Source organism: Thunnus maccoyii, chromosome 5 (genome assembly GCF_910596095.1).
Source record: "Thunnus maccoyii chromosome 5, fThuMac1.1, whole genome shotgun sequence".
NCBI classification, from domain to species: domain Eukaryota; kingdom Metazoa; phylum Chordata; class Actinopteri; order Scombriformes; family Scombridae; genus Thunnus; species Thunnus maccoyii.
Window position 1 is genome coordinate 13,764,885 of NC_056537.1, and position 27,632 is coordinate 13,792,516.

The 27,632-nt window shown below is 42.3% G+C and overlaps 1 protein-coding gene across 1 annotated transcript in view; it reads right to left on the reverse strand.

The window, feature by feature from the left end:
- Positions 1–1,492: 1,492 nt before the first annotated feature.
- The window catches only part of reln (reelin), a 107,211-nt gene continuing 81,071 nt past the window's right edge, over positions 1,493–27,632 (reverse strand). The window contains exons 23-64 of the mRNA XM_042412964.1: positions 25,878–26,015; positions 25,486–25,672; positions 24,481–24,686; positions 24,184–24,355; positions 23,710–23,916; positions 23,360–23,595; positions 23,037–23,194; positions 22,722–22,929; positions 22,535–22,611; positions 21,826–21,984; positions 21,536–21,730; positions 19,854–20,127; positions 19,604–19,744; positions 19,316–19,493; positions 19,093–19,177; positions 18,802–18,984; positions 18,301–18,469; positions 18,023–18,128; positions 17,360–17,586; positions 17,000–17,223; positions 16,318–16,468; positions 15,937–16,195; positions 15,445–15,694; positions 14,980–15,148; positions 14,593–14,733; positions 14,088–14,265; positions 13,027–13,220; positions 12,609–12,859; positions 12,299–12,453; positions 11,917–12,131; positions 11,521–11,698; positions 11,203–11,378; positions 11,020–11,126; positions 10,692–10,934; positions 10,407–10,582; positions 10,236–10,309; positions 9,559–9,720; positions 9,062–9,219; positions 8,526–8,745; positions 8,153–8,350; positions 7,654–7,752; positions 1,493–2,895 (exon numbers count right to left, since the gene is read on the reverse strand). Coding sequence (XP_042268898.1) covers positions 2,799–2,895; positions 7,654–7,752; positions 8,153–8,350; positions 8,526–8,745; positions 9,062–9,219; positions 9,559–9,720; positions 10,236–10,309; positions 10,407–10,582; positions 10,692–10,934; positions 11,020–11,126; positions 11,203–11,378; positions 11,521–11,698; positions 11,917–12,131; positions 12,299–12,453; positions 12,609–12,859; positions 13,027–13,220; positions 14,088–14,265; positions 14,593–14,733; positions 14,980–15,148; positions 15,445–15,694; positions 15,937–16,195; positions 16,318–16,468; positions 17,000–17,223; positions 17,360–17,586; positions 18,023–18,128; positions 18,301–18,469; positions 18,802–18,984; positions 19,093–19,177; positions 19,316–19,493; positions 19,604–19,744; positions 19,854–20,127; positions 21,536–21,730; positions 21,826–21,984; positions 22,535–22,611; positions 22,722–22,929; positions 23,037–23,194; positions 23,360–23,595; positions 23,710–23,916; positions 24,184–24,355; positions 24,481–24,686; positions 25,486–25,672; positions 25,878–26,015 — 7,381 coding nt within the window. The 3' untranslated portion in view covers positions 1,493–2,798. The remainder of the gene's footprint in view (positions 2,896–7,653; positions 7,753–8,152; positions 8,351–8,525; positions 8,746–9,061; positions 9,220–9,558; positions 9,721–10,235; positions 10,310–10,406; positions 10,583–10,691; positions 10,935–11,019; positions 11,127–11,202; positions 11,379–11,520; positions 11,699–11,916; positions 12,132–12,298; positions 12,454–12,608; positions 12,860–13,026; positions 13,221–14,087; positions 14,266–14,592; positions 14,734–14,979; positions 15,149–15,444; positions 15,695–15,936; positions 16,196–16,317; positions 16,469–16,999; positions 17,224–17,359; positions 17,587–18,022; positions 18,129–18,300; positions 18,470–18,801; positions 18,985–19,092; positions 19,178–19,315; positions 19,494–19,603; positions 19,745–19,853; positions 20,128–21,535; positions 21,731–21,825; positions 21,985–22,534; positions 22,612–22,721; positions 22,930–23,036; positions 23,195–23,359; positions 23,596–23,709; positions 23,917–24,183; positions 24,356–24,480; positions 24,687–25,485; positions 25,673–25,877; positions 26,016–27,632) is intronic.

The following is a 27,632-nucleotide window of genomic DNA, read 5'->3' on the forward strand; positions in this document are numbered from 1 at the left end:
TAAGGTTTGACTGCACTTGTACTGTACTTGGAACCAGCTGTGTGTCTCTGTGTCTGCATTTTCTTCTCTTACAAGGAGCAGGCATCAAACCCTCAACCTTGTAATCTCAAAGGGAAGCCGACCATGAGAACTGTTCTTAAACCACCGAGCTGGCAGACTAACCCTGACATGTTAAAAAAAAATCCCATTTTGTTGAGGAGAAACTGATTTGCTGAAAAATAAAGCTTGTAGCCCAGAGATTTGTACATCATTAGTGGCAGCAGGATTAGCTGAGAAGAAGGATATATAATATCTGTACACAGTGTTTGAAGAGAGAATCTGTAAGTTTAAGCTGGACAGCCCTCTCCCTACCAGTTATGATTTAGATCTCAAAAGCTATAACTCCTTTAGGAAATATATTTACAGTTTGAGAGAAAGGAGGCTTGTGGCAACATTTTGAGGTGTGATTGTGGAGTTAAAACTGTGGGAGCGAGGTGTTTTTTTTCTGTGCCTGATGACATGCACACTGATAAGATCTGAAAAGTTCTGTAAAAGCCCTCACTTCAGACTTAAATTGCTCCAAAAGTACAAAAGGTATCACAACACAGAACACAACTTTGAATATCGAAAGTTTGCTGAATGTTTTAAAGTTTATGTCAGAGCAGTTGAGTTTCAAAGTTACAAAGTTTCCAACTCAGTTGGATCATCCTATTGAATGTCATTATACATTTTCATATTTTAAGAAATTATATATGGAATTACTGGAATATGCTAATAATAATAAAATAATAAGCCTACATCACTGAAACATTTTCAACATATTAGAATTGGAACCGTGTTTCGAGCTGTAACAGTGTGGGACTAGTTAAGTGCCAAAGAAACAAGGTCAGAGTAAAAATAATAAAGAGCGAGAAGAACAAAGCAATTGTGTGATTGCTGCAGAAATCACACTGCTAGAAATTATCCTATTTACAAGTGTTTCATGTGTAGCCAGATGTTTATTTCTCAATGCCACAGAACCTCTGTTGTTGCAATGAGCCACACTGTTGCACCGGGTTAATCTTCCTTCATGACATTAACACAGGCACTGTAGTTTATTTTGAGTCAATTCTACATTAAATACAGCTGCCATGAATACTGACTAGTACACCGGAGGTGTATTGAGCAACATTGTATCTGCAGCTGAAAATAGTTCCCAGCAAATATACAATTTATTACTGTTTCAGTAACATTTGCTAAAAACTTAGAAAACCTTTTTAAAAATTAAAATGATATATTTGTGACTCATTTTTAAAGATGTATGTCTTCGGCAGGAACAATTGGGCTTGGGGCTAAAGGTCACAGACAGGGTGATTAAGTTGAAAATTATTGAGAGCAGGATTTATATGGTCTTGGCCTTGTCATGGGATTTTGACAACAAAAAGTATAGAATAACGCCAGTCTTATCCTTCTTATCCTAAGTGTGAAAAAGAGCAGCTCAAGCAATGTGTACAGTATGAGGTTTGGACAGTTCTTTATTTCCCTTTTATAAGGCTGCTGGGTCTCCCCATAGTGGATATACATATATATACAGGAGATTGCTATACTGGAGTTACACTGAGGGCAGAGGGTCCATATTACACAGACTTCAAAAAACAACACTAATAGAGCCTCACCTCCAGGTATCAGAAATCAGCAGAGAGAGGGGTGGGGGGGTGGGGATGGGGAAACAGCACAAGAGAAGAGGGAAGAGAAGGAAGAGGGGAGATGATGCAGTCTGAGAGCCTGACTCGACTGCCTAATAACTTAACACTAGAAAATAACATACATTTCACGCACAGTGCATCTTAAATAGGTTACGTGAAGAACCATTTACCATAAATATCTGTATTTTCGGGAACCAACATATATAAAAAATGATAAAAAAAACAAAAATCATTGTTCAGTCTTTAATTTTTTCTTATTTTCTCCTTTCCCCATCGTGCAAATCGTTCTTTTGTTCCTTTTTACTGTAGAGGCTGGGCTTTTTCCGCCCTGCCCACATCCGTTCCAGATAAACGAAGAAAAGGAAACAGAACCCAGCACCCCCCTCCCCTCCCTCCTTAAAAGCATATGAATTAGTAGAAAACGAACAAACAAATGAACAGAACACCACAGTCAACTCATCACAAAAAGAACCCACAGACACACAGAACAGCAAGAACACAGTTTTCTTTTTTTTCCTTTTTCTTTTTTTTTTTTAGTTTCTTTGTCACTGTTTTTCCTCTTAATGGTCAGTATCATCGTCGTGGTCTTTCTCTCCTGGCGTACTGGTTGGCGGCAGTGGAGCGGTCCTCCCCCTGGCGGCTCAGTGGTACTGGGAGGAAACTCCAATCGGCTGGTCAGTTCAGCAGTGATATATTATCTCTCAATTTCACAGTGTGGTAGGAAAAGGAGGGTGAGGAGAGGAAGGTGGAGTGACGGGGAGGTAAGCCAGATGGAGGGATGTCGCAGGTGGGAACAGGAATCAGAGGAACCACAGCAACATTTAGAAAACAACTAGAAACCCCGACTGTCCATGGAAAAAAGTAAACAAAATGGCTGCTTCACTCCTTTCTTTCCTTTCATTCCCGCCGACTCATGTGGTTGGGAAGGCCTTGTTTGGCTGGAGCGTAAACTGATTGGATGGCCCGTGTTTCTGGCAGAGGGTAGTGGGAGAGGGGTAAGGGTAGTCTAAGGCTGACTGGAATCCACTGGTGTATGGGACTCGACAGGGCGATATGTCATCAGGAGAAAAAGGATGTGTGTGGCGGGTCGATGTGTGATTGGCAGGTCAAAGGGCGAATCCCTTCTTGGTGTGTTCAGGCATGCTGTCGCAGTGCCCGCCGCTTGCGGCTGTAGTAGTGGCGCACGCCGGTCTGTCTGGCAAAGTTCATCATGTAGTTTTGTTTACGGGTGCTGCAGGGATACAAAGACAGTGAAAGAGGGAGGGAAAAGAGGAGTGTGAACATTAATGATTGAGAAAAAGGCACTAAAAATCCACACATTCCCATGCACACACTCTCATCCATGCACGCAAACACACAAATGGTCAAATGCAGCTTCTGTACTCTCTCACATCCTGGTTCATGCTGGAATTTTTAACCATGTTTCAGCCATAACCTCAAACACTCAACAGCTCTATGGGTCTCATGGCTCGGAAAATGGGTGGCACTACTCTACAAAACTCTTGTTTATGTTCTGCACAAATGAGAGGCAGCTAGACAGTGAACATGGCGGTAGAACTAGCTACATGTATCCAATGGCAAACCAAATGTCACAGGACAAGACATGGGACACAGAATCTACGAACATACTACAACATACTAGAGGGAAACTCTGACACTGAGTGTTTGAGGTCAGAGTTAACAGCCATCACTGGGAGAAAAGAAAAATAACTAAAACAAAGTCATAAAAGTGCATGGTAGTGAGCAGAGAAGGGGTGGTTTTGAAACTAAGAGACACAAAGAAAAGCTGCGAAAGATCGCTCTTGTTTAGCCTGTTCATTGCCTCTTCCATCCAGCAGGGCGGTGCCAGTGAGCCAGGAGTGCAGCCAGGGCAGGCAGGGGCCTCTGCGAAGCGGGTGGGGGGTTGGGGATCAGGAGGGGTGGGGGAGGGTTGGGGATGATGTGTGTGTGTGTGTGTGTGTGTGTGTGTGTGTGTGATGGTTGATGCAGTGAAGGTAGAAGTGTGAAGGCGAATGTGAGGCATAACTAGTAAACTGGATGTATTTAAGTTATGGAGTGTTTGTGCGTGCACGCTTATAGGTTTCTGATTTTTGGTCAAAAACCAGAGGGCAGTGAGAAGGGAGCTCCTGGCTCAGGGTCATGTTGTTGTCCAAAGACAGACAGACAGCCATGAGTGAAAAAAGGGATGGAGATCTGTCGCAACAGTCGATCCATAAAGCCATGCAGGGAACTGGATGGAGGAGGATAGTTGGATGAAACTCTCCAGTCACACGTTTCTTCATTTGGATTTAATGGTGCAAGATGCCCCACATTAAAGCTGATGTTGATGTATGAATGAAAAAAAGTCTTTCAGTGCTTGGGCTTGAGTGAAATAAATGCTGGACCTACAAACAGTGCTCTTTTTTTTTAATGTAGGACCCTTGAATTGTGTGTGTCAGCTTGTAAATTAGCAGCCAGGTCAAAAACAGTAGAATGCATTCTCATAGAGGAGGTAGCAAGAACAAAACAAACATAAAGGTTTAGTGATGGATTACATCACACATATACACACAAACACAATACCACTGACATTTGTGTAAATTGTTACACCAAAAATGTCTCAAGGAGTATGTAAACTGCACATTCAAAATCAAAGCCACTTAAAGGGGACCTATTATGCTTTTCCTTATTTCCAGTCATATATATAATGCTACAATGTCGGATGTTCATATTGAACGTGGCAAAATTGTCAAATAATGAGGTAAATGTATGTAGAAGTTATCCCTGTGAGCAAAACGCACTGGCTTCAGACTGCTCTGAACATTGACTGCTCGGCGAACGTTATGGTGTTTTTCCATTGTTTTGGGCTTTGTCACACCAAGCTGGCATGCTGTGAGTCTTTTTCCATTACACAGCAGGCAAAGTAAAATAAGTTGTTTACCTGTTAGAGATGTGCTGGTCATCTGCATCTTCATCAAACGCGATCATCACTGCGACTGTTTCTGCTTGTACTATTCCCCCCTGAATTATTCATAAGTGATCTGGTGAACAAAGAGCTTCAAATATCTCAATATAATGTTGTGTTGACTAATTTTTTTAGTGCCGAAGCTCTGCTAATTTGGTAAGGAACATGTTTAATTTCCTGTAAATTCTTCACAATAAAAGTCTCCATTTATTTAGTCATTTAAAAGCTTCTAATATGACGCAGTAAAGCAGGAAATGTTGGGTTTGCATCAACAATAACTTAACAGGACTCTGATACGACTGCCCTTCAGCAGGCCTCCAGAGAGCTGACCAATCGAACAGAGTGGGCTCATCAGGAGGGGGTCCTTTAAGAGACAGGAGCTAAGACTGCCTGTTAAGAGACAGAGGCTGAACTGAGGGGCTGCATAAAAGACCAGTATACGATAAATAAGGAGTTTTTTGAACTGAGAATCATGCAAAACTACTCTAGTGGAGTCCCAGAATAAATATATAGAGCTGGAAATGAGCATAATAGGTCCCTTTTAACATGATTTCTCTCTCATGTGGTGATGTTGGGTTTTAGGGAACACGCTTCAAAATTGTGAGATACAAATTTTGCCACCACCTTAATATTTCACTGCTCTGCTTATCCCTCCATCCACTGTGTTATAATGAATATTGTTAATCTTTCTGTGCTGAGAGCTGTTTCTGCAGATCTGTGTGTTAGATCATTTTGTCAGCGAGCCTCCACCTGGACACTGTGAGCTGCTGGCCTGCTTTTTGACCTTCCTGGGGCTCAAGTTAAAGCAAGAGCATGGAGATGACCGTAATGATGATGAGGAGTGCTGGGTGTTGAGTGAAACTGAGGGAGGGTGTGCGCAGTGTAATAAGGAGAAGAAGGGTCTGGAGGGGGGTGAGGGAGGGGGCTGCATTCAGGAAGAGGCGGAGAACTTACCTGACACTACAGCCATGCCAGAGGGAGCAGAATACAGAAGAGAGCAGAGGTTAGAGCGCGAGAGGGGGGAGGCAGGAGGAGAGGGCTGCTGTCTCGCAGAAAGGTCTGGGGGGGTAAGAGCCCCGGCCTGGGGAGGCAGGGGCCCAAAGTGGGGAGAAGGGAAGAGAGAGGAGAGGCAGAAAAATAGTCAGAGGTTCAAAGAAGAAGTGAGAGTGAGTGGGAAGACAGAGAGAATGAAGAAGAAAGACGATGAGAGAAGAATTGGGAGCAGAAGAGAAGTTGGGTTGGTGGAGATTAAGTGAGAGACAGCAGAGAAATGTAACACAGATGAAGGGACAGTGAGAGAAAACCACAGGTAGAGGTGAAGACAGAGCAAGATATACAGCAGTAATCCATCCGTTGTATAATGCCAGAATGGGAGAAGAAAAAGAGAAAGAGGCAAAGAGGGAGTTTGGAGGAAGGAAAGATGGAAAGAAAGGAAGAAAGTAAGGAAAAAGAAGGGTGAGGAGGATGAAGTAAGGTAGGATAAGATGCAGCACAAGCAGAGGAGTGAGCACATGATCAAACACGTCAGTGACATTAAGCAGCAGGGAGGAAAGGCGTGTGGAGCAAAAGAAAAGATTGAGCAGGAGAAGGAGTGAGAGGAAGAATGTGTGAAGGAGTGGAGGAGTGGTGAACAGAGAGAAATAAACAGAGCAAAGTGTGAGGATTACGATCACTCTTTTCAGCAGACACTGTTGAAAACCGTGCGAGTGCAAGGGAGGGAGTGGGACAGGTCACGGCCACATAGACCAGGGGACAGCTCAGGTTAGGCATAAGTGTGTATGTGTGCAGTTTTGTATGTGTATCAACTGTACATGAAGTGCCTTATATGACTGTTGTATGCAGCATTTGAAATGCATTGGGTATACATCTGAATGAACAATCATCACCCACATCAGATGGAATATTGCTCTGATACCCACAGCAACATGCAGAAAATGCATTCAAAATGCTTTATGACATTGTCATATTAAGAATATGCTAGCTGAATATAGGCCATGTATATGATATCTTCAGTGCCCTGCAGAATCTCCAGTTTTGTCATTTTTAAGGTCTATTTGAGAACTGGAATTGTCTTCCACGTGGAGAAAATGTTTAATGATCCCGGTGACAAACTAAAATGCTAATAAAATAGTAAAAATGGAAAGAAAGAGAGATAATCAGTGAACCAGTACAGGGCAAGTTCTATCAAATCAAATTTAAGAATTTGTAAGAACCTTTTTACTCCCAGTAAAAGGAAATATTGGACCATTTTTGGGAACATTAAAACAAGAATACACCAGACTGTGGGTCTGTCTGACAACACTGACGTGACAGTAGAACAAACACATAGTGTCATAGATGTGAAGCCACCCTCACAGTTTCCAGTATTGTACAGAGGAGTTTGGTCTTAGTTAAGTGCTCTCTGCCATAACCTTTAAGGGCCACTGGAGGCAGATAGAATAACTGTAAATAAGTGAATACATTAATGAACAGATATGTGAATGACTGCTTCACATCTACTGAGTGCTTCAGTACAAAAACAAATAACATTTTAATAAATTTGAAATTTATGACTTTATCTAAATCTAAATCTAAGACCTTTTAAGGCTTTAAGTATTATATGTCTCAAGACATTTAAACACATTTTATGGAAATGCAGACATTTCATTTTTATCTGGGAGATGCACGGCTTCTACAAGACACTGAAAATATGATGATTTGACAGCAGGAGTTAATCTGTTGTACACAAAACAGCCATCCACAAACAGAACCCTTCAAAGCAAAGCACACTGCAGTAATTTTTCTACTCTGCTTGTCTGACACTAAGAAACCGTGATGAGAATATAAACAACTGACTGCTGAGAAGTTTATTGTAGGTCGTAGGTAGGCAGAACACATGTAGATGTGGCTCATGTCTATGTGTGAATTGTATTCTTGTGTTTGTGTGGAATAGATGGGACCATTTCTATAGGTGATGCTGAGGCAGAGGTAGAGGCAGGGGCAGATTGGGGCTCTGTTGGGGGCCAGTCTGGGGTGCCGGGGGCTGGCTGGGAATTGGGTACTCACAGAACTACTTCCACATGGTCCAACGCCCACTGGTCATGTCCCGCACCGTCGTGGCGTGGCTGCCACCATCGCAGCATCACCCCTTTAACCCTCGCCTCTCTGCAGAGACCATGGAAACATTGTGAGATAAGAGTAAGCTTGTGAGGGTCAACAAGTATATCAGTAACCTCATGCCAGCCAAATGGTGTTTACACTGGTTTAAACTGTCCACTATCTAATAAGGCCTTTTTAAAGGGTTTATAAGTTGGAAGTGATGGTTTAAAACCCTTTATTAATTACTTATTAAGATGTATAATTGCAGATAATTTAGTAATGTTAGTGGATGGCTTATTAGAAAATCCTTTACATTAATAAAGCATTGGTGAAGAATTTAGTAACACTGTTAAAGCCTTTAGTTAAAACTTACAAACCCTTTATAAATGGCGCCTTATCAAAATATCATTCAGTTTAAATGGAGTGTCTATCTGCATGTCTCTGTATGTCTCTATGCATCACTCACAGTGGAATGTTGTAGGAGACTCTCTGAGCCTTTATGAAGTCTTTGGGCTGGTGCTGGGCGATTACGTGCCAGCTGACTCCATTGTTGACACTGTATTGCAGCAGCACAGCTCGATCTACTGTGTCAGCCTGGTCCAGAGCTATGTTACAGCTGTCTGTCTGTGCCACGCTGCCGATTTGCAGCACAAACATGATCTTACTGTAGGGAGACAGAGAAGGGATGGTAAAGGGAGAAAGTTAGAGAAAGAAATTCCCATTGACATTACAGATTTACTATAATATTCCTAAATTTGATGAAATTTAACTGCAGCTAATGAGGTAGGTAGGTTTATGTGTGCATAATTAGTTTAAGTTTATTTTGGTAATACCTGTACCTGGCTCTAGTGAGGTCCAGCGGTTTGGTAACAGCCTGCCTCATCTTACAGCCATTGAAGTAGAGTGAGTCTCCATGGGCGTGCGGTGACAGCTGCCCACAGCCGCTGCCCACTCCACCACCCTGGATCAGCTGCCAGCTCTCCTGAGACACACTGCCTGACTCAAAGTTGTCCTTGATGGAACTGGGCAGGTCACTGCTGGAAAGGGAGCAGTCATCACCTGTTCAGGAAAGAAAAAGAGAAGAGGAAGCAGAGGGAGGGTGACGAAATTGGGGGAATATAATTGTTCATGATGGGGTTGACATTGATTGTAAAATGAAAGAAAAACAGTTCATTTCTTTCAGCAATTGTGATGGACTGTCTCGATTACATGGAAACACTTTGCTCCTTTTTATCTTTTCACTTTGTTCACCTACATCATTTAACACAAACATAACATATATCCACCTAACACATTTCTGCTGAACAGTATAAATGCTAAAGAACTGAATGTGTGTTGTGTTGTGTTTGAATATAATATGCTGTTCATGGCCCACCATGGTGTCCCTCATCACAGATGCAGACCACTCCATTTGTACAGTAGCCGTGGCCACTGCAGAGCCTTGGGCAAGCCTCCCCAATGTAAACATGGTCCACTCCCCAGCTCTGCCGCTCTCCTGTCCCCTCCATTTGAATCCAGCGGAACTGTGTAGCCCTGGAAATATACAACAAATCACAAAAGGTAGGCGGTGTGAGTGTGTGTGAATGATTAGAAACTCCTCTTGATGAGCAGGCACTTTGCATGGCAGCCTCTGCCATCAGCATATGAATGTGTGTGTGAATGGGTGAATGTGGCATGTAGTGTAAAAGTGCTTTGAGTGGTCAGAAGACTAAAAAGGTGCTAAATAAATCCAGTCCATTTACACTGTTGCAACAGAGAGAAGTGTTGCACATGATTCTGCTTATATGTGTAAAAATGTAGACAAAAAGGCACCAGTGTGAAGTCATGTTATGTTCCACTGTTAATCACTAAAGTTAAATGTGTGCCTCCTACCCTGAGGACACATGGTCAGGCAGTTGGACAGTGACCCTGGTCCATGTTGAGCTGTTGACTGGACTGTAGATTGTGGACTCATGGAACTGGAAGGGAGAGCAGCCCACGTTGTTGACTGAAGAGGGGAGGCACTCAGACTGTACCAGCTGCCACGAGTCAGACCTGAGAGGAGAGAGTGAGAGCTGAAAATTGTCCATGTAAAATGCACCTTGTGAACAAAATAAACATTTCAAATTATATTTAAAAGGTAATAATCTACACAGTTAATGACGCATGTAGAGTCAAACTATTGCTGCTGGATTTCTAAAACCTGACATTTAACAATGATGTTTTAGATCCTTTCATGGTACCACCTGTTCTGACTGGTTGTCAGGTCAGGTACTGGTTTATGACCAGGGGCTGTTGGTGTTAAAACAGCTTATTAATTCATGTCTATTTCCACCATAGCTGGAAAAATCTTCATGCGCTGACTACGATTTGGCTGTTCCCTGGAATAGGAATGATACACCATAAATAAGAAAATGAGGTCAGACAAGCAAGGTACATTGTGTGTGGTTGTTTCATAACAGTGAAATTATGTTGCTTTAAAAAAAAAAGTATGTTTAGTTTTTTAAGTTGTTTAAGTATGTTCAGTTGTTTAATGTTTTTGGGGTCTCTCATTGTTTTGTTTTATTTACCTTGCATCCTTCCTGTACTGCAGCAGGACAGAATGATGGTCTTCACAGGTGTCTGCCTCACAACCAACAACAATCTGCAGCAGCGAGAGAGATGGAAAGGACTTAAGCCATCATGTACAAGACGAATGACAGCTGTTATTTTAGCTATTTGGCCGTCTGGCAGTATTATACCTTGAACTGTAAAATATATCCAGGCTGCACTATGAGTTCTCGAGTGGCCAGGATGTTGTGTGTCCTGTCTTGGTTCTTGTTTGGCCAGTACAGATGGAACGATGGGTTCCCACAGAAACCAGCTGTACGCACAGCGTTAGGGTAGAAACTCCAGCTTTCCTCATGAGAAACACCCTCTAGTGAATGGCAAAGAAGCAAAAAGAAGAGGAAGTTTCAAAGTGATTCTTGACTGATCATGTAGTTGTCATCTAAGTTTTCACCTACTGATTACATTAACAAACTCACCATCATCAAAAGTGTCGAGCAGCGTGGATGGATTGATGTCTGAACCCCCCACCAAAATGTTGTCAATAGCCCACTGGGCTCTTTCCAGGCTGGGGGTGGCCAGGCCAGAGGAAATAGTGAATGGCTGCCACCAGCGTAGACGAGTAGCATTGGTCAGAGCTCCCTCTGGGAGGACAATGTAATCTCTCCTCACTGACACATACTTCAAATAGTCCATCTCATGCAGCAGCGTCCAGGACACACCTGAGGAACAGATATGGACAGATTGAGAAAATGAAAGAAGAAACAGAAAAATACACAATGCACTGCATGCATGTTGTTAGTGTACCTCCATCAGTAGAGTAATCCAGCAGCACTCCCTCTTTACGACAAGTTGGACGGTGGCACATGGTCATGTTATCTTCACTTCCAATCCTGGCCCAGTACTCCACAAACCTATCCACAGAAAATGAGTCAATGCACTTAAAGTAGTACAATATTTGAAGATAGTTAGAAGAAGTTAGGTACTGACTTGGCTCCACGGAGGTCCAGATCAGCAGTGACAGCTTGTCGGGCATCAGCCCCTCCAAAGTACAGGGCCGTCCCCTCTACCAACACACCACAGTCTGTACAGGGCCTACCGCCCTCCAGCACCTGCCACTGAGGGCCTGCTGCTCCTTCCCAGTCAAATCGCTCCTTCAGAGATGCCTACAGAAAAAAGACACACATACCTGAATGATGGAGTATCTCAAACAGATAAATTCAATTCATCATATACTTTTCTAAACTGTTTTTCATTTCATATTCATATTTCATTTTTGAAAAAAACTGAATGAGAGCCAGACTCTACCTTTAGAGCAGTGCTGGCATAACAGTTTGGTCCAGTGAATCCTGGGTCACAGAGACAGCGCTGATCCAAACAGTCTCCATGTCCCCCACAGTGGCTGTCACACGCTGGCCCAATGTAAAAGTTCTCCACACCCCACTGAATGTCTGAGTGCTGCTGGTAAAACCTGAACCGCACCGCACTAAGGGACAGGAAAACAAAGCTAAATGTTTTTGGTGATGTACAGAGGTTAGTCAAAATACATGCATACCATTTTCATGATTTATATGACAATGCTTTTAATAATTCATATAACAACAATTATTCGATCTATCAATAATTTAGGTTATGCATGCAATGAAGAAGCATTAAATATGAAGGACTACTGTATGTTTAGTCGAAAGCATGTGGCTGACTTACGTGTCGGCCAGGCTGTCAGGCAGGGGATAGACGGCCCTCTTCCAGCCTTCAGCAGGGAAGAAGACTGATGGCTGGGAGACCTGACCTCCACAGCGAGGGTCAGCAGGGAGGCACTGGGGCACCAGGTACTTCCAGGTCACTCCAAAGTCCACTGAATACTGAACATGAACCTGCCTGTCTGCATGACGCTCGGGCACACTGCAGCCTACTGCAATCTAAATAAACACACACATATTAATAATGTAAATTCCACCATCATAGAGAATAGGTCTTTCTATTTAAATTCATACGCAATGTGATGTCCTGTAGTGTAGTCTGTTACACATCACATAACAGTAACAAATTGTTATGATGAATGTTTCATTTTAGACTTATTAGTTACCTTGAACTGCATGACCCAACCCTTGTCAGGAACAATATCATGTGTGACAGCATAGACCTCTCTCCCATCAGCACTGCCGCACACCATCACCCCATCGGGAGAGCTGCAGAAACGCTGCACTGAGCAGTCCTCTGAGAACAACCAATGATCGCTCACTGAGATCAAAAACACGAAAAAAGAGAAACTTAGAGAAAAAAAGAGAAATAAGACCAAGAGATTGTGTTTAGCAATAAAATGAAATGAAATTATTTGTTTTTATTATTGTTTAATAGAAGCATTGATTCAGATCCCTAGTCCAATTCTCCTGTACCTATGGGTGTTTCTTCCTGTTCGCCCAGCTGACCGATCCTTCCTGAGGTCTCATCAGCAGGAGCTCGCTCATGGTTGGGCAGTGCCACTCCACCAAATGTGTCAGAGATCTGTGCCCGTGGGTCTGAGCCTGCGATGAGGACGTTATCCAGAGCCCAATCACTGTGGTCTGCCCCCTCATGCTGTGGCTGCCACCAGCGCACACGCACTCCTTCCTGACGGGCAGCAGGGGGCAGCAGTACATTCACGAACCTGAACACAGGCAAAAACATACAGAAAGTCACAGATATCCTGCTTCACTCTGCTAATATTCAGTTTTACCACAATGCACCAGTTGGTCAGCTCAATTCAGTTGTGAAAAAACCCTTCACCATGACAACACATATCCGCAGGCTGTTGTTAATATGCTAGGAACTCACCCGGGCTTTGTGTACAGATCATAGAAGATCTCTGTCAGTAGATGCCAGTTGATTCCTCCATTCAAGCTGTACTCCAGAAGCACACCCTGGTTACGGTTGCTAGGTGGGATCATGCAACCGTACATGAAGTAGAACTGGATGAACTCAGCGTTGGTCAGGTTCAGGTCCACTGTCACCAGCTGACGGCTGCAACTCTGTGCACGGATACATGGAGAAATGTAGCTAAAGCCTAGTCTGACTTGTGATGGATGGATGTCTGTCTATATGTCTCTCTCACTGTTTATCTATGGATCATCCTTCCAGAAACAAGTTTAAAGTTTAAAACATGATGTGCTATGTTGCTTTTTACTACAGAGAGCATTCCTGGAACATAAACAGAATAATAAAACTGACTTATGTATAACTATATGGGGGGAAAGTTTCAGCTTTAACCAGAGTAGTCTTGATACAGATAAATGCCAGACTTTTAACAACCGCTCTTAAAAGGTTTCTCTGGCAGGGTGTCCATCTACATTAAGATCAGCCTGTCAATAGGCATCCATTTGCAGCACTGCCCAAAGTGCCCTGGGAAAACTTAAGCTGTAAATAAGGGCTGACAGCTACTTACTTTGTGGTCTTTTATTCAACAGATTAATATTTGAAGCATCACCTTTCACATGATGCTGGATGTCTACATCTTGTCGAACCATCTCTGTGTCTGTTTTCCCCAAATTTAATCAGTGCCAATTTGGCCAATTTTTTTGCTGGCTTTACATAGCATGAGTGGAAGTTAGGTTACTGCATAACCCATGCTCTCATGAAGATATCAAGATCATTTTAAAAAAGAGAAAGTGTGAGAGGGAAAGTGTGTTGAGCATTTTAATCCATGTAAACCAGTGAAGAGCATGTGTGTAAATATTCTATTTCAGAATATGTATGCATTCAATTGCATTTACCCTCCATTACATCGCTGGATGTGACAAGTTTCATAATATTAAATATTGTAAGAAAGCAAAAAACAATGTGGGAAGGAGGGAAAAAAAGAAATAACGAAGCAAATGACAAAGGCAGTCGATACTTACCCCACTGAAGTGCAGAGCAGCTCCAGAGGCCACAGCACCACACACACTGCTGAGTTTCCCACCGGTGAGAATATGCCAGTGGCTGAGTGACGGAGCTCGACTGAAGCTGTCTTTCAGCTGGGAGGGCAGTGGAACCACAGGCTCGTCACAGTACTCTCCACCCCACTCTGGGTCACACCTGGAGAGAAAGGTCAGATACAAATAATCGGATTCAAAGACAAATGGAACATCAAGTTATACTGTAGTTAGTTAGTTAATTTATTGACTTAAATAAACAATATACAAAATATAAAATACAAAATATATAAACAATACAAATACATACATTCAAGTAACTTCATACAAAGTTACACGAAGCTTAACATAACAGGGCATTTTGATAAAAAAAACTATTTCACTTTCACATATTATTACTCATTCCTAGCAGCTGACACTCCAGCGGATACTTCAAGACATTTCTAGTAAAATCATTAGTGTATGCATGAAAAAGACTCCTGCAACTTACACACAGGAGCTCTGTTGGCAGCGTCCGTGTCCAGAACACATATCTGGGCAGCCATCTCCAATGTAGAGGTTATCCAGAGCCCAGGTCTGCTGCTTGTCAAAGGGAGCCTGCTGGAACCAACGGAACCTTGTGGCTGGAGACCTAAAGACATAAATTAAAGTCACAGATACATTGCATAGAATAAGTTAAGAATAAATCACATAGTAGGGAATTAAAGTATAAATCCTGACTTTGTATTTACTCATTTGTATCAGAATGTGTAACTTTACATAGGGGCAGCTACACCACGGCTACTTTTCATAATTAGAGTATACTACTGAATCAGGATATGTTATAAGCAATGCAAGTTTGTCCATTTGTCTGAGTCAAGTCCAGGGCAGTGCTGACCTTGCATATGATGGGATTGGCAGGGTAATACGGCCCCACTTGTTGTACGTGTCAGAAACCAGCAGCCGCTGCAGGGTGTAAGAAGAACAGTCAGGGCTTGTTGGCAGACAGTCTCTGACCACAGGCTGCCAGGTCAGACCTAGATCCAGAGAGTACTCCAGTTCTACGGCTGTGGAGAAAAAAAAAAAGAGAATTACTAGTTAGGACACAATTATCAGTGTTACACATATTCATGAAACTGCAAACAAGCATAAACTGCTGAAAGTCTTAACTATAGAATGTGAAGAGTTCTTTCATGTCAACATCTTAGTTTAAAAGTCTTTCATTATAGATGTCTGATTTACTTAGAAACATATCTGAGAACTAATGAATTCAATATAATACGCATTGAACATCTACTGTTCTCTCACATCACTCTTACATACAGACAATAATTATGCCTTATTCATGCTTCTTATTGCTTACAGTAGCAGGAGTTGGTGACAGAGCAGGAGGCAGAAAAGTCAAACTGGATGAAGGCATCAGGACCCAAACTGATGTCAGTGGTAACAGCATAGCGAGTGTTGGACTTCTCTATGAATGCGAAAGCAGGCCCATCTGAGCCACACACAGGCATCCGGGTTCCTCCAGGGTGGAGGAGCCACGAGCGTCCATCGATTGAAGAGAAATCATCTTCCAGAGGCCCCCAGCCACTGGCGCTGCCACCTACCACAACCTGGACAAAGATAATTGAAAGAGATAATTGTTTGCTGATATTTAATGGACAGAGGAGAAGAAAGTGGAAAATGCTGTACATTCACGTGGGATTCATCAGAAGGGAAGGATGAAAGAATGAAAGAAAGTTTAGATGGATATCAGCTATGGTGTTCCCATGCTTGAGCAGAAATGACTTAAAGACTGATGGCTGAATGGATGGATTAATGAAGGAAATGGGTGGTTCCTCTCCTTGCTCACTACCTGGTCAATGACCCATGGGCTGTAAAAGTGTCCGTTCTCAGTGGGCTGCCACCAGCGGAGACGAGTGGAAGGGGTGCGAGCACGCAGTGGGATTTCCAGGGCCACCAATCGAGCCTGATTACTGCTGTTGCTGAAGAGAAATTCTTGGAGCAGGCCCCACGTCAGACCTCCGTCCACAGAAAACTGAAGCAAAACAGGTTGGGAGCGAGGATCTGGAGCCGCTTTACCACAGCCCAGACGTAGGAAGAACTGAACAAACCTGCCGATAACAGCCATTAGCACATGAGATTATTACAACTGTACCTCATCAATTTAAAGGTTTATTTGTGTATAATATATTGGGACATTGTGTGAAATTGCAATGTGTAGGTGTAACTATACCTGGCATTGGACAGGTCCATGTCATTGGTGACCAACATGCGTAGGCCATCGTCGCTGAAGAACAGGTGGTTCCCGCTGGACATGATTCCACATTTCCTGGATGGTTTACCACCACTCAGCAGTCTGAAACGCTCAGCATCCACAGCTCCCCCTGAAGTAAACATGTATGCACAAAAACATACACACAAAACAATTACATGTAGTATTAAAACTGAAACATAATCATAAATCCATCAAATATTAACAAAAAAGAGAAAAAAATGTAGTCCTTTACTTATTGTATACTAATCAAAAATGTATTATAAAGTGCTTTAAAGAATACATACAGTATGAAAACATCAGCATTGAATGAAGAACAATCAAGTATTAAATAAGGCACACAACAGCATTATTTTAATGTTAAAAAAATCCAAAATAAAAAGAGACTTAAACTCTTGAAGGGGTCCTTAACATTCACCTTACTCTGCCAAATAATCAAAAACATATACTACATTTTGAGGGAATTATAGATGAATGAGAATTTGTAACAGTGTAATGACCACATGATCAGTTTTAGTCTTTTAATCTCTCTGACTGATCAATAAATACTATACAGTTGCATAATCCATCTACTGTCCCTCATCCACATTATGTACAACAAACAATACACTTCCTGTTAACTTTTTGTATGATGTCGGTTTACCTTCAAAGTCCTCCTTGAGGAAGTCAGGGTTAGGAGTGTCAGGCACAGAGCAGTCAGGTCCAGAGTAGCCGGGGTCACACACACAGTGGGTGCCACCCACACAGGCTCCATGGCCATTGCACATGTCCTGACACTGTGGACCAATGTAGACATTGTCTAGTGCCCATGTCGGAGGAGCAGAACCAGTTGAAAAGAAACCCTGATACCAACGGAACCTCACTGAACTGTAGGGACATGAGAGAGATAGAAATAAACAGAAGCATATTGTAAGCATATTAAAAGTATTTCAATTGAATTTGAAAAAGTTTCCCATGTTTTATTTTATTTTTTCTGTAGATGGTGTATCATGATGGTGCTTACCCGCAGAGACGCAGCTTGCCAAAGTGGATGACCTCCCTCCTCCAGCCCTGAGTTGTACCAGGGAAATAGATGCTGGCAGGGTGGAGCTCTGTGGAGCATAGTGAGGAGGGTTGGGGCCCACCAGCACACAGGGGCACCAGAAGGTGCCAAGTGGCACCAAAGTCCCGTGAGAACTCAAGACGCACCGGGTGGGCAGAGGAGCTCTCAGCTGTGCAGCCCACATTAATCTGGATAGACATAAATATACACAACATCAGCAAAGATGACAAGCACTGATTTATTTATTTTTGTAATTCAGTGTTTATTGATTTTGTTGGGCAGTCAGGCAGTCATTCAACATAAAACAATTTACATTGCCCAAGAACACCTAACCCACTCCCGTCCCCCACTTCTCCCACCCTCCATCCCTTCCCCTGCATGGGAAAATAAAATAGAAAATACAGGATTTGAGATAATAAATCTATGCATAATGTAATGATAGGTCAAGAGAGAAACTAAAAAGTAGATTAGTCATTTCTTAGTAGGAAGTTTTTCATGGCCACTATTCCATCTTCCCACAAACCAACAGTGGAAGGAGCGGCTGACGAGCACTGATTTATGTTTTGAATGATTAAGCATTATGATTGCTTTAGAAAAAAAGTCATCAAGGCTGTGTTTGTGTACCTCAAACTGGATGATAGTGTTCTCATTTACGTCAATGTCCCTGGTGGTAATGGAGTGTTCTCCAAGCTCACTGGAGACAAACACCATGGCTGACTCATCCTCCTCCCTGCAACACACAAACACACACACACACACACAAACACAAGGATTAGTCAAGGATAAAAACATCTTTTTGCAAATTTTATCACCATTGGGCTCAGAGATTATATAAATACTGAATATGCAAAACAAGACATTGTCATTGCCAACATTCAAAGTTAAGTGCTTTTTTTTCTTACAGGCCAGTCTTCTGGTAAGGGCAGTAGAGGCCTGTGTTTCCCCCAGGAAAGAACAGCCAGTTTGACTCGTTGGGGCCTTCCTCAAAGCTGTCTACAACTACCGGTGGGTTGTGTAAGGAGCTGCCATCAATGATGAGATCATCTATCACCCACACCTCCTCCTTCTTACCTGAAGGACATAACAATGTGGAGATTATTACACATTCACTCTGGGAATTTGGCTTGAGGATGGCTGTGTAATTGGGAAATTGTAAATGTGATCACATTACTGTTACAAGAGAGGAGGAAAGAAGAGGAGACCTGAAGACATAAATTAAAGTCACAGATACAGATTGAAGAGGAAAGGAGGGAGAATCAAGAGGAAGATGGAAAAAGTACAGTAATAATGAATGAGATAAAAGAAGTGTGAACACTGACAAAAGAAACAGATAAAAGAGAGGTGAAAAGGAAAATTATATCAGTTATTTGAGTAGGTTTTGGTTAGTGCTGCTGTCCACTTACCACTGTTGTAAGGCTGCCAAAGTCTGAACCGGGTGGCGTTGGTCTGAGCGCTGGCTGGCAGCGGCAAGTGGAGGAACAGAGTGTCAGTGGAAGCTGGGAAGTAAAACTCATCCAACAGCAGCCAGCTGATACCTCCGTTCACCGAGTACTGCAGCAGCACTGAGTGTGAGCGCTCTGGGACACCTAGAAAAGACCACAAGATTAACTATAACAAAAACATTTTAATTCATGTTACACAAAATTACAGTTTAACTTAACCAAACCAAACCAAACCAGTCAGTTATGTATTACCTTTTGTGATGAATTTGAATGAGAATTGGATGTAGAGAGTGTTTGTACAATCCAGATCTCGTGACACTATCATACGCAGACCATCCTGCAAACAAACAAACAAACAGGGATTATATTATTCAGTTCAGACCAGTTAGTGATCTTAAGATTTAAAACTGTGGCTATGTGATGCAGTTGTATTGTTAACACTGAGTGTTTTCTGCAAGATGTTTATGTCCCATACCCCTTTAAAAATAAGGGCAGTGCCAGATTTAAGAGGCTCTCCACTCAGAGTTCCTCTCTCTGCTCCGTACACCTCAGGCCAGGTTTCCTGCTGCAGGTTCTCATTAAAGTCCTCTCTCAGTACAGATGGCAGAGGGGCCAAGGGCACACAATGTGCCCCTCCATAACCCTTATCACACCTGTGTTAGAATCAGAGAAAACATATAACACATATATACACAAAAAATAAGTGTAAAAATAGCCAAAGATTAAAATCCATCAGCTGTGCATACAAGCTAGTTTTACTTACACACAGCGTCCGTTATCACACAGACCATGACCAGAGCACATCCATGGGCAACCAGGCGCAAGTAATACGTTATCCAGAGCCCAGCCTTCGGCCCCTGGGGTGAAATGGGTTTGGATCCAACGGAAACGAGTTCTGGGGGAGCTGGAGGATTCAGCAGCAAATTATAGACAAATAGAACTTTAGGTGTGAATGCAGCTAATAAGTCAATATTGTCTACTAATTTGGGGAATAAACAGTCAAAAAGACGTACTTAGCAGCGCTGGGCAGGTACACAGTGATCCTCCTCCAGTGTTTGTACTGAGTTGAGGTATAGATGGAACTCTGAGTGTAACCAGCACAGCCGATAGCTGGGGGAACACACTCTGGGGTGATGAGGGACCAGTGACGACCACAGTCTGTGGAGTACTCCAACCGCACACCGTGGGAAAATGAAGTGGACTTACTGCAGCCCATACTCAGCTCAAACTGCAGGAAAGATGAGCCTGACACCTCAAAGTCCCAGCTCTCCGCATACCTTGGCTTCTCTGCAAGCACAGTGTAAAAGCAACATTAAATATTTTGGCATCTATTGATTCTAGTGTCCACACCAGGTTACAATGTAAGCTAGAGCTGCAACGATTAGTCGATTAAACGATAAAATGACTGACAGAAAATTAATCGTCAACTAATTTAATAACTGAATAATAATAACATTTGCTGGTGGCAGCTTCTCAAATGTGAGGGTTTTAGGCTTTTCTGTGTCATACATGAAACTGAGTAAACTGAAAATCATTGGATTTTGAACTGTTGATCAGACAAAAAAAGAAATACAAAGACATCACCATGGGCTCTAAGAAATTACAACAGGCATTTTTCACAATTTTCTGACATTTTTTCGACAAAACAATTAATCAAGAAAATAATATCCAGATTGATTGATAATGAAAATAATCCTAATGTGAACATTTAACATTGTTTTCTTCAGCGGTGCATTAACAACACACATCAGTAAATCAGTATGTTTCAGCTGGTCAGAATGATACATGGTTAACATACTGAAAAATAAAGTCACTTTATAACAAAATCTAAGAGCAATGTTATTCTCAGTATTTAAATTATTTAATTTTGAAGGTCAATGCCACCCAAAATGAAAAGTGTACACCCAAAACACAAAGCCAAAACAAGTCCAAATGCAAATGCAAATATATAGCTCTGAATATAATGGATAGTGCTAAGGATATTTCAGCGCATATAAGAGCAGCCATCAAGTCTGACGATCAGTGCTTTATGTGTTAACACTGGCACATGGGAGCTTTATGTTTATAGATGTGTTGCCAAATTGCTCTTGCTGTGCACTCTTAATGAATGGGCCCGGTTATAATGTAATATTTGCACAAAATAAATCCGCTCACAGCTTGATGCTAGCATAAATAACAGGCAGGATGTTCAATCAGGTTTGCTCTCATTAATAATGCAGGACCCATGGCGCCACAGTAAATGGGTGATTTAATTTCAGCCTCTTGTGTGTGTAACACTGTGATGTCGCTGTACAGCCATTTATGTGGTTTGTTTGAGTACATGTGTGTGAATCTGTGTCTGTGATATACTAGATGTGCCTAGGCACGTACATGTATGTGTATATTTTTTATCTTTTACCTTTTTTTCTGAAAAGCTAAGTCAGATGAGTAGTCTAGTAGTTTTGCGCCTGCTTTGCATTCATTCACTTCAACACATTCACACTGGGCTGCTCACTACATACACAGCAGCTTCACTGACACTGTTGGATGTTAAGTGCTTTACTCAGGGGCCACTTGACAGTGATTGTTGAGGGTGCAGAGAGTTACTCCTTCATTTTCCGAGCCTGTCTAGCGATAAAAACTGACAAACGTCTAGTCATAAGCCCTCTTCTCTTAGTGTATGTACTTATGAACAGTATGTGTTCATGTGACTCACTATCAATGGCTTCAGAGTTGAAGGTAAGTGCCGTGTCCAATGACAAACAGTCCACAGTCACCTCCCCACCCTGAATGCGGTACCAGTTGTGTCTCAGAGGTGTCGTGCCGTCGAACTTGTCATGGAAACCTGTTCTGGAGCTGTCGTTCATACCAATGAGGACATCATCCAGAGCCCACTGGGCGGAGTGTTTCCCTACAAGGATAGAGAGAAAGAAGTAAGAAAGAGTTTTATTGTATTTTATTGAGTTTCAATGTGTTTAGTATCGTACACCCTAATTATGCACTAACCTTGCTGTGGCTGCCACCACCGAAATACTGTGTATGGGGATTTGGCTGGAGGTGGCAGCTCGATGGTCACCACTTGAGGCTCCAGAAAGGAGCTGAAGTCTAGCTCCCTCAGGAACTGCCACTGGACTCCATTATTCGTAGAAAACTGCACAATTACACCTGGAACAACAGAAAAAGAGCAGAGTAGATAACACTTTTAGACAGCGGAGAATACTTTACAGATACAAAACTGAGTGGATTAGGCAGGAAATGAAAAGAAACAATAGACTAGGACTCAATAGAAAAGAACAATAGTCCAGAAGCCCTGATTATTACAGACAAGCTGTTTAGAAAATTGGTAGAGTTTTATCTGACAGTGAAAAAACGATCAGACTGAGCCTTCAACACTGCTGCAGGCTCCACAATCGGCTGACTGGTGAACAGAATAGAACAGACAACACTAGACTTTGATTCTCCATTAAAAAAAAAACACTGACAATGAGGACCAGATCTGTAGATACACAGCTTTGGCTGGATAACAAGGCCGATCAAAGCCACAAAGCGAGAAGGAACAGGTGGAGAGGCAAGCCGGTGGAGGACTGATCAGATCAGATGTGGAGCTGCTCACTATAGACTGCACTGTTAACAAAGAGCCACATGACTGCAGCGGGAGACATTAATATACAGTAAATAGACTACAGGCATACAACCAATTTAGTTTGACAATTACCTTCATTGCGGGAGCGAGGCCTGGTGCAAGTGGGTCCCAAACTCTTGCTTCCAATTCGAATGTAGAATTGGACCAACCTGTATGTAAAGAGTAATAAAACTAAATTTCACACTGAATAAGCCACAGATTTACCTGGTCTCCAGTGCTTAAAAAACTTTAAGAAACTTTAAGAGTGAATTCTACTCACCTTGTGTTAGTGGTGTCTAAAGGCACTGTGCGTGCTTCTCTCCTCCCAGGGCTATTGAAGTAAAGGGCCTTTCCCTCACCGATTATGCCGCAGCCCCCTCCAATTTGTCCCCCACTTAGGCTCTGCCAGAGTGGGCTCAGCTTCCCCTCAAAGCCCTCAGTCAGCTCTGTGGGACTGGCTACAGATGGGACACAACTATCCTGCTCCACTATGGGGAAAAAAAGGGAATCATTATGTGTATTATATAAAGATACAAACATGACATTTTTCTTTGATTACTATTTGTCTTTTTTCCTTCCATATCTGTCAGTGTACCTGTGTATCCCATATCACAGAAGCAGACTCCAGAGATGCAATCTCCATGTCCCCCACAGTGATTTGGACAGGGCTCAGAGATGTACACTCCATCCAAGGCAAAAGGTGGGGCATCCCTGTACAGGCTGCTCTCCTGGAACCAGCGGAACCTGGTTTTACTGGGGAAAGGAGGGGAAAAGTGAGGAAGAGGGAATGAAAAATATACTGCAGATGTTTAAACTGTGCTATTCAAATGTTAAACAAAAATATTCCATGTAAAAGAAATTTATAAAATCACTAATTCTACTTAGAAGATCCAATTGCATGCCTGTAACCATAGTTACCTGGCTGCAACATTGCGTGGTACGACCACAGTGACCCTGGTCCACTGTTCATAATCTCCAGTATTGTACACAGTGGGCTCTCTAAGCTCACGGTTGCTGCCTTCACAGATCCCAACCCCTGGAGTTCCTGGGTAACAGCCTTCCCTCACCAAGGCCCAGGTACGACCAGCATCATGGGAATACTGCAGCAGGACTGGGGCAGACGCGCTGAACTCTGACTCACAACCTATGTTCAACTGGTAGGGGAAACAGTGGAATGGATGCACCAGAAAATGAAGAAATTGTGTGGTGATAATTGTGTGTTTAAATTCCATCTGCCTTTCTAGTTTCTATACTTTCCATGTGAGTACCTTAAACTGAAGGGTGTAGCCATGGCGCAGGGCCAAGTCCCTGGTGACGGCCACCCTGTCCCCATCGGAGCGCCCAAACACCATAGCAGAGGGTGTTGGGGCACAGAAGCTGTTGTTGCTTTCCCTCTCCATGCCTTCATTACCCAACATAAGCCAGACACTCATCTGATTTAGGGGGTAGTCGAATGCTGGCTTCTCATAGAAGTTCTGTAGAGACAGAAGACAGCCATGTTTAGTGTAGTGTTTTGCGTTTCCAGGTACCGGTGTCTGCAGCAGCACCTATTTCTCATAAGTCAAATGGATACAGTTCCAGAGAGATTCGAGATTTTATAGCTCTTCTATCTCAGCTTGGCTGACACTTTCCATTACAATAAAAAGAAGTAATATCTCAAGATGACGCTGAAGCTGCAGCACGAGGTCAGACCACAAATCACACACTAGCAAAAAAAATCCTCCAACTGTTTGTTTCCTGACCTGTGGCAGAGTAGGATTGGCCATGGGGATGATGTGCTTCTCTCTCTCAGACAAAATTATGACATCATCAATTGCCCACTGGTCATAGCCATCCCCGGAGTGAAGAGGCTGCCACCAGCGAAACCGTGTGGAGGGTGTTTTAGAGGCCAAGGGAAGCTCATAGTGGACAAAACTGGGGAAGAAGAGATGAAAAGTGACTCATTAATGGAGGTTTTTCTTACAACACATACAATCATCACATATCTAATGATTTTCCTATACAGAGTACAAGCAACTGTGAAAGCAGATCTTTCTCACCGAGGTTTGGTGAAGTCAGTGAAGTACATCTCAGCGATGAGGCCCCAGGTGATGCCTCCGTCGTTGCTGTACTGCAGCAGTACTCCCTCCTCCCTGCTGTCTGCCTGGTTACACTCCGCCCAGTCTCCGCCCACACGCAGGTAGAACTGCACAAACTCCGCCCATTCAGTGTCCAGGTCCCAGCTCACTAACTGCCTCAGTCCAGCCTGACAACACATAAATCCGTGCATATTAAGATTGGGAAGAGTCACACAATATTAATTGCATTCACTTTCATAAGCAGACTTGTCCCATGTAAACTTAATAATTTACTTTTTCTGTGAACAAATATATTTTGTATTTTATATGTTTGTTTGTATTTCATGGCAACACATTATTTAAATGGAAAGTTTGTGTTGATATATTTGTCAAATGTTTATTACCGCAAGAAATAAGAGAAGATGCGTCTTTGTAACAACTTCCAGCTTTGTGTACTAATTAAGAAAAGTGATGAGGCTACTACAATACATCAGAGATGTGCAGCTGTCTAAAAATTATGTACACACTCCATCCAATCAGACTCAAGTATTTAGATGTGATAAAATGAAACCCTCTCAGTGGAGAAGTAATGTAGGTATCAAAGGTCAGACATTTTTGGCAGTAAAAAATAGAAAGTAATCAGTATACCTCCAAAAAGGCTTCACAATCCTCGAGCTTGGTTATTTTAACAATAGAAAAATATTTTTACATTCTTTATCTAGATTTGGATTTGCATCAAAACACAAACTGAGAAAAGCATAGGGTTCATGTGCCAAATTTCATTCTTTTAAGTAAGCAGTGGTGTATGAAAAAATATGAAAATATAAAGAAATTACTGGATCTGCACCAAAAACTAATCACATAACTTTCCATAAAAAAATAAGTGTTTCAAGATGTTGTGCTAACTAACATAGAGACACAAGGGGCTAAAAAAATAACCTCCTTCAGAAAGTAACTCTAATGTTATTTTGAAGTTAGTTGTTCTACCTTGCTGAAGTACAGGGATGAACCGGATGAGACCACTCCGCAGCCCATATCAGGGGTGACCACCTCTCCACCAATCACCTCCTGCCATGTGGCCAGTAGTGCATCTTGGGACTCAAAATCAGAGAGTACACTGGAGGAGAGAGGGGAGGAGGGCTGGCAGTCTGTTCCAGTGAAGCCATCATCACACCTACGAGAGAGGACAGCTCACAGTTATCACACTAAAATGTATTTATAGTCAGAGGCTAGATGTGTTCCTTTTTACTCCTGGCTTATGTAAACTTTATCATAAATAGTGTAGAAAACATACAGTATATCAAAAGAAATATTGAATATACAATGAAAGAATAACAACCAGAAGTTAAATTTGTGCGTGTCTTTGTGTGAAGGCAGACCTGCAGTGTCCATGGTCACACCATCCATGTCCGTGGCACATATTAGGACACTGCTGGCCAATGTAGATGTCATCCAGGGCCCACTCATCCTGCTCTCCATAGTAGTTCTGGATCCAACGGAACCGTGTGGCACTGGACCTGAACGCAGCACAGACACCAGTTCACACTGACATATGAAGTCATCTGAAACTAACTTCAAGACATAGATTGAAGAAAATTGCATTATATTAGTCTATGAACCGACTGCTCAATTAGAATTGATAAAAAGTAATTTAATATTAAAAGTACATAACATAATCTCAGAAATCAACTGACCGCCAGTGATTGCCAGCATTTCAACCACATCATGATGTTATACTCTATAATCTACTTCTCTTATGGGGATAGAGATTTGTGGATTTAGTGTTCAGGCAGGTATAGATTAACCTTATCACATGTGTGTTTTCCTCTGTGTGTGCGTGTGTGTGTGTGTGTATTCTGCAGTGAAATGAATGTCAGAGAAAGGGCAATAACATCATCACATCATCTCAGAGGTTTGAAGGCTGTGGATGTGTGTGCAGTGTGTGTGTGTGCGTGTTGGTGCATGTGAGTGACTGTCCGTGCTTGCTGTTTGCTGCATGTACAGCAATGACAAATGGCATTGGAAGCATAGATAGTCAGGTATATTGGGTGTTATATAGAAACGAGGTTTCTTGGTTCGCTGCTTCGGTGACCCATATCAACTTGGACCACATTGTAAAGAGCTGGCCACGACTGTTTTATTATCATTTACTGCCATGACCTTATGACCTCTCATCACACACTGCAGGAGATTAGACCACCTTTATTTAGGAGCTGGGGAGCAAAATGAAATGGAGGTGGAGGTCAAAGTGCTCAGTGTGGAAGGTTTATGTGATTATTTGAGTTGATATATGTGTTCGTTATGGCTGTAATGGTATATGTAATCCTCAAGAAATATTCAGTACAGCATGATTGGTTCAGTATGTGACTTGGTTTGATATGCCATATAAACTAAATACTGTAGTTACCCTCTTATTCACTTACTATAATGTAATTACAATCTACATTTTGGCAAAAGTAGAACACAAATTTAAAAGTTCTTCTTGGAAAGCTTTGGCAGTGTGTCAGTTGTTGCCTGCCAAACCATAAGCTGAGTTCACACAGTAGCTCAGATCACTGGTATCGCAAACCTCTCATTTTATTTAGATTCACTGTTTGGGAAAACTATCTTATTCCAGATAATTATAGCAACACTAGGCACCTGACAATGAGTAGTGAACCAGATAGTCAGTGTGTGCACCTCATTTGTGATGACATCTCCCGAGTGTGTCAGACTGAGGCATAAACACAGCTATCCATAACTTGTTTATGGCTGTGGCTACATCTCCATACTTGCTGTGGAGAACATAGTGCTGGATTCCTGCTGTAGTTTTCTTTTCATTTGGATAGTTTTGCAATTATGTTAAAGCAATACAGACAAATGCCATTTGTTTTCTTTTAGATTACTTACAAGACGTAAATGGCCCATGAGGCATTTCTTCGTCTTGACATTTTTAGAAATAAATTGAAAGAAATGTCATCTCGTGTTTTGGCATCTGCACCAAAACATACCAAACAACATCCTCGAAACTGATGTAAATGTTTGAGAGGATATCTGTGTGTGTGTGTGTGTGTGTGTGTGTGTGTGTGTGTGTGTGTGTGTGTGTGTGTGTGTGTGTGTGTGTGTGTGTGTGCATGCGTGAGAGAGAAAGAGAC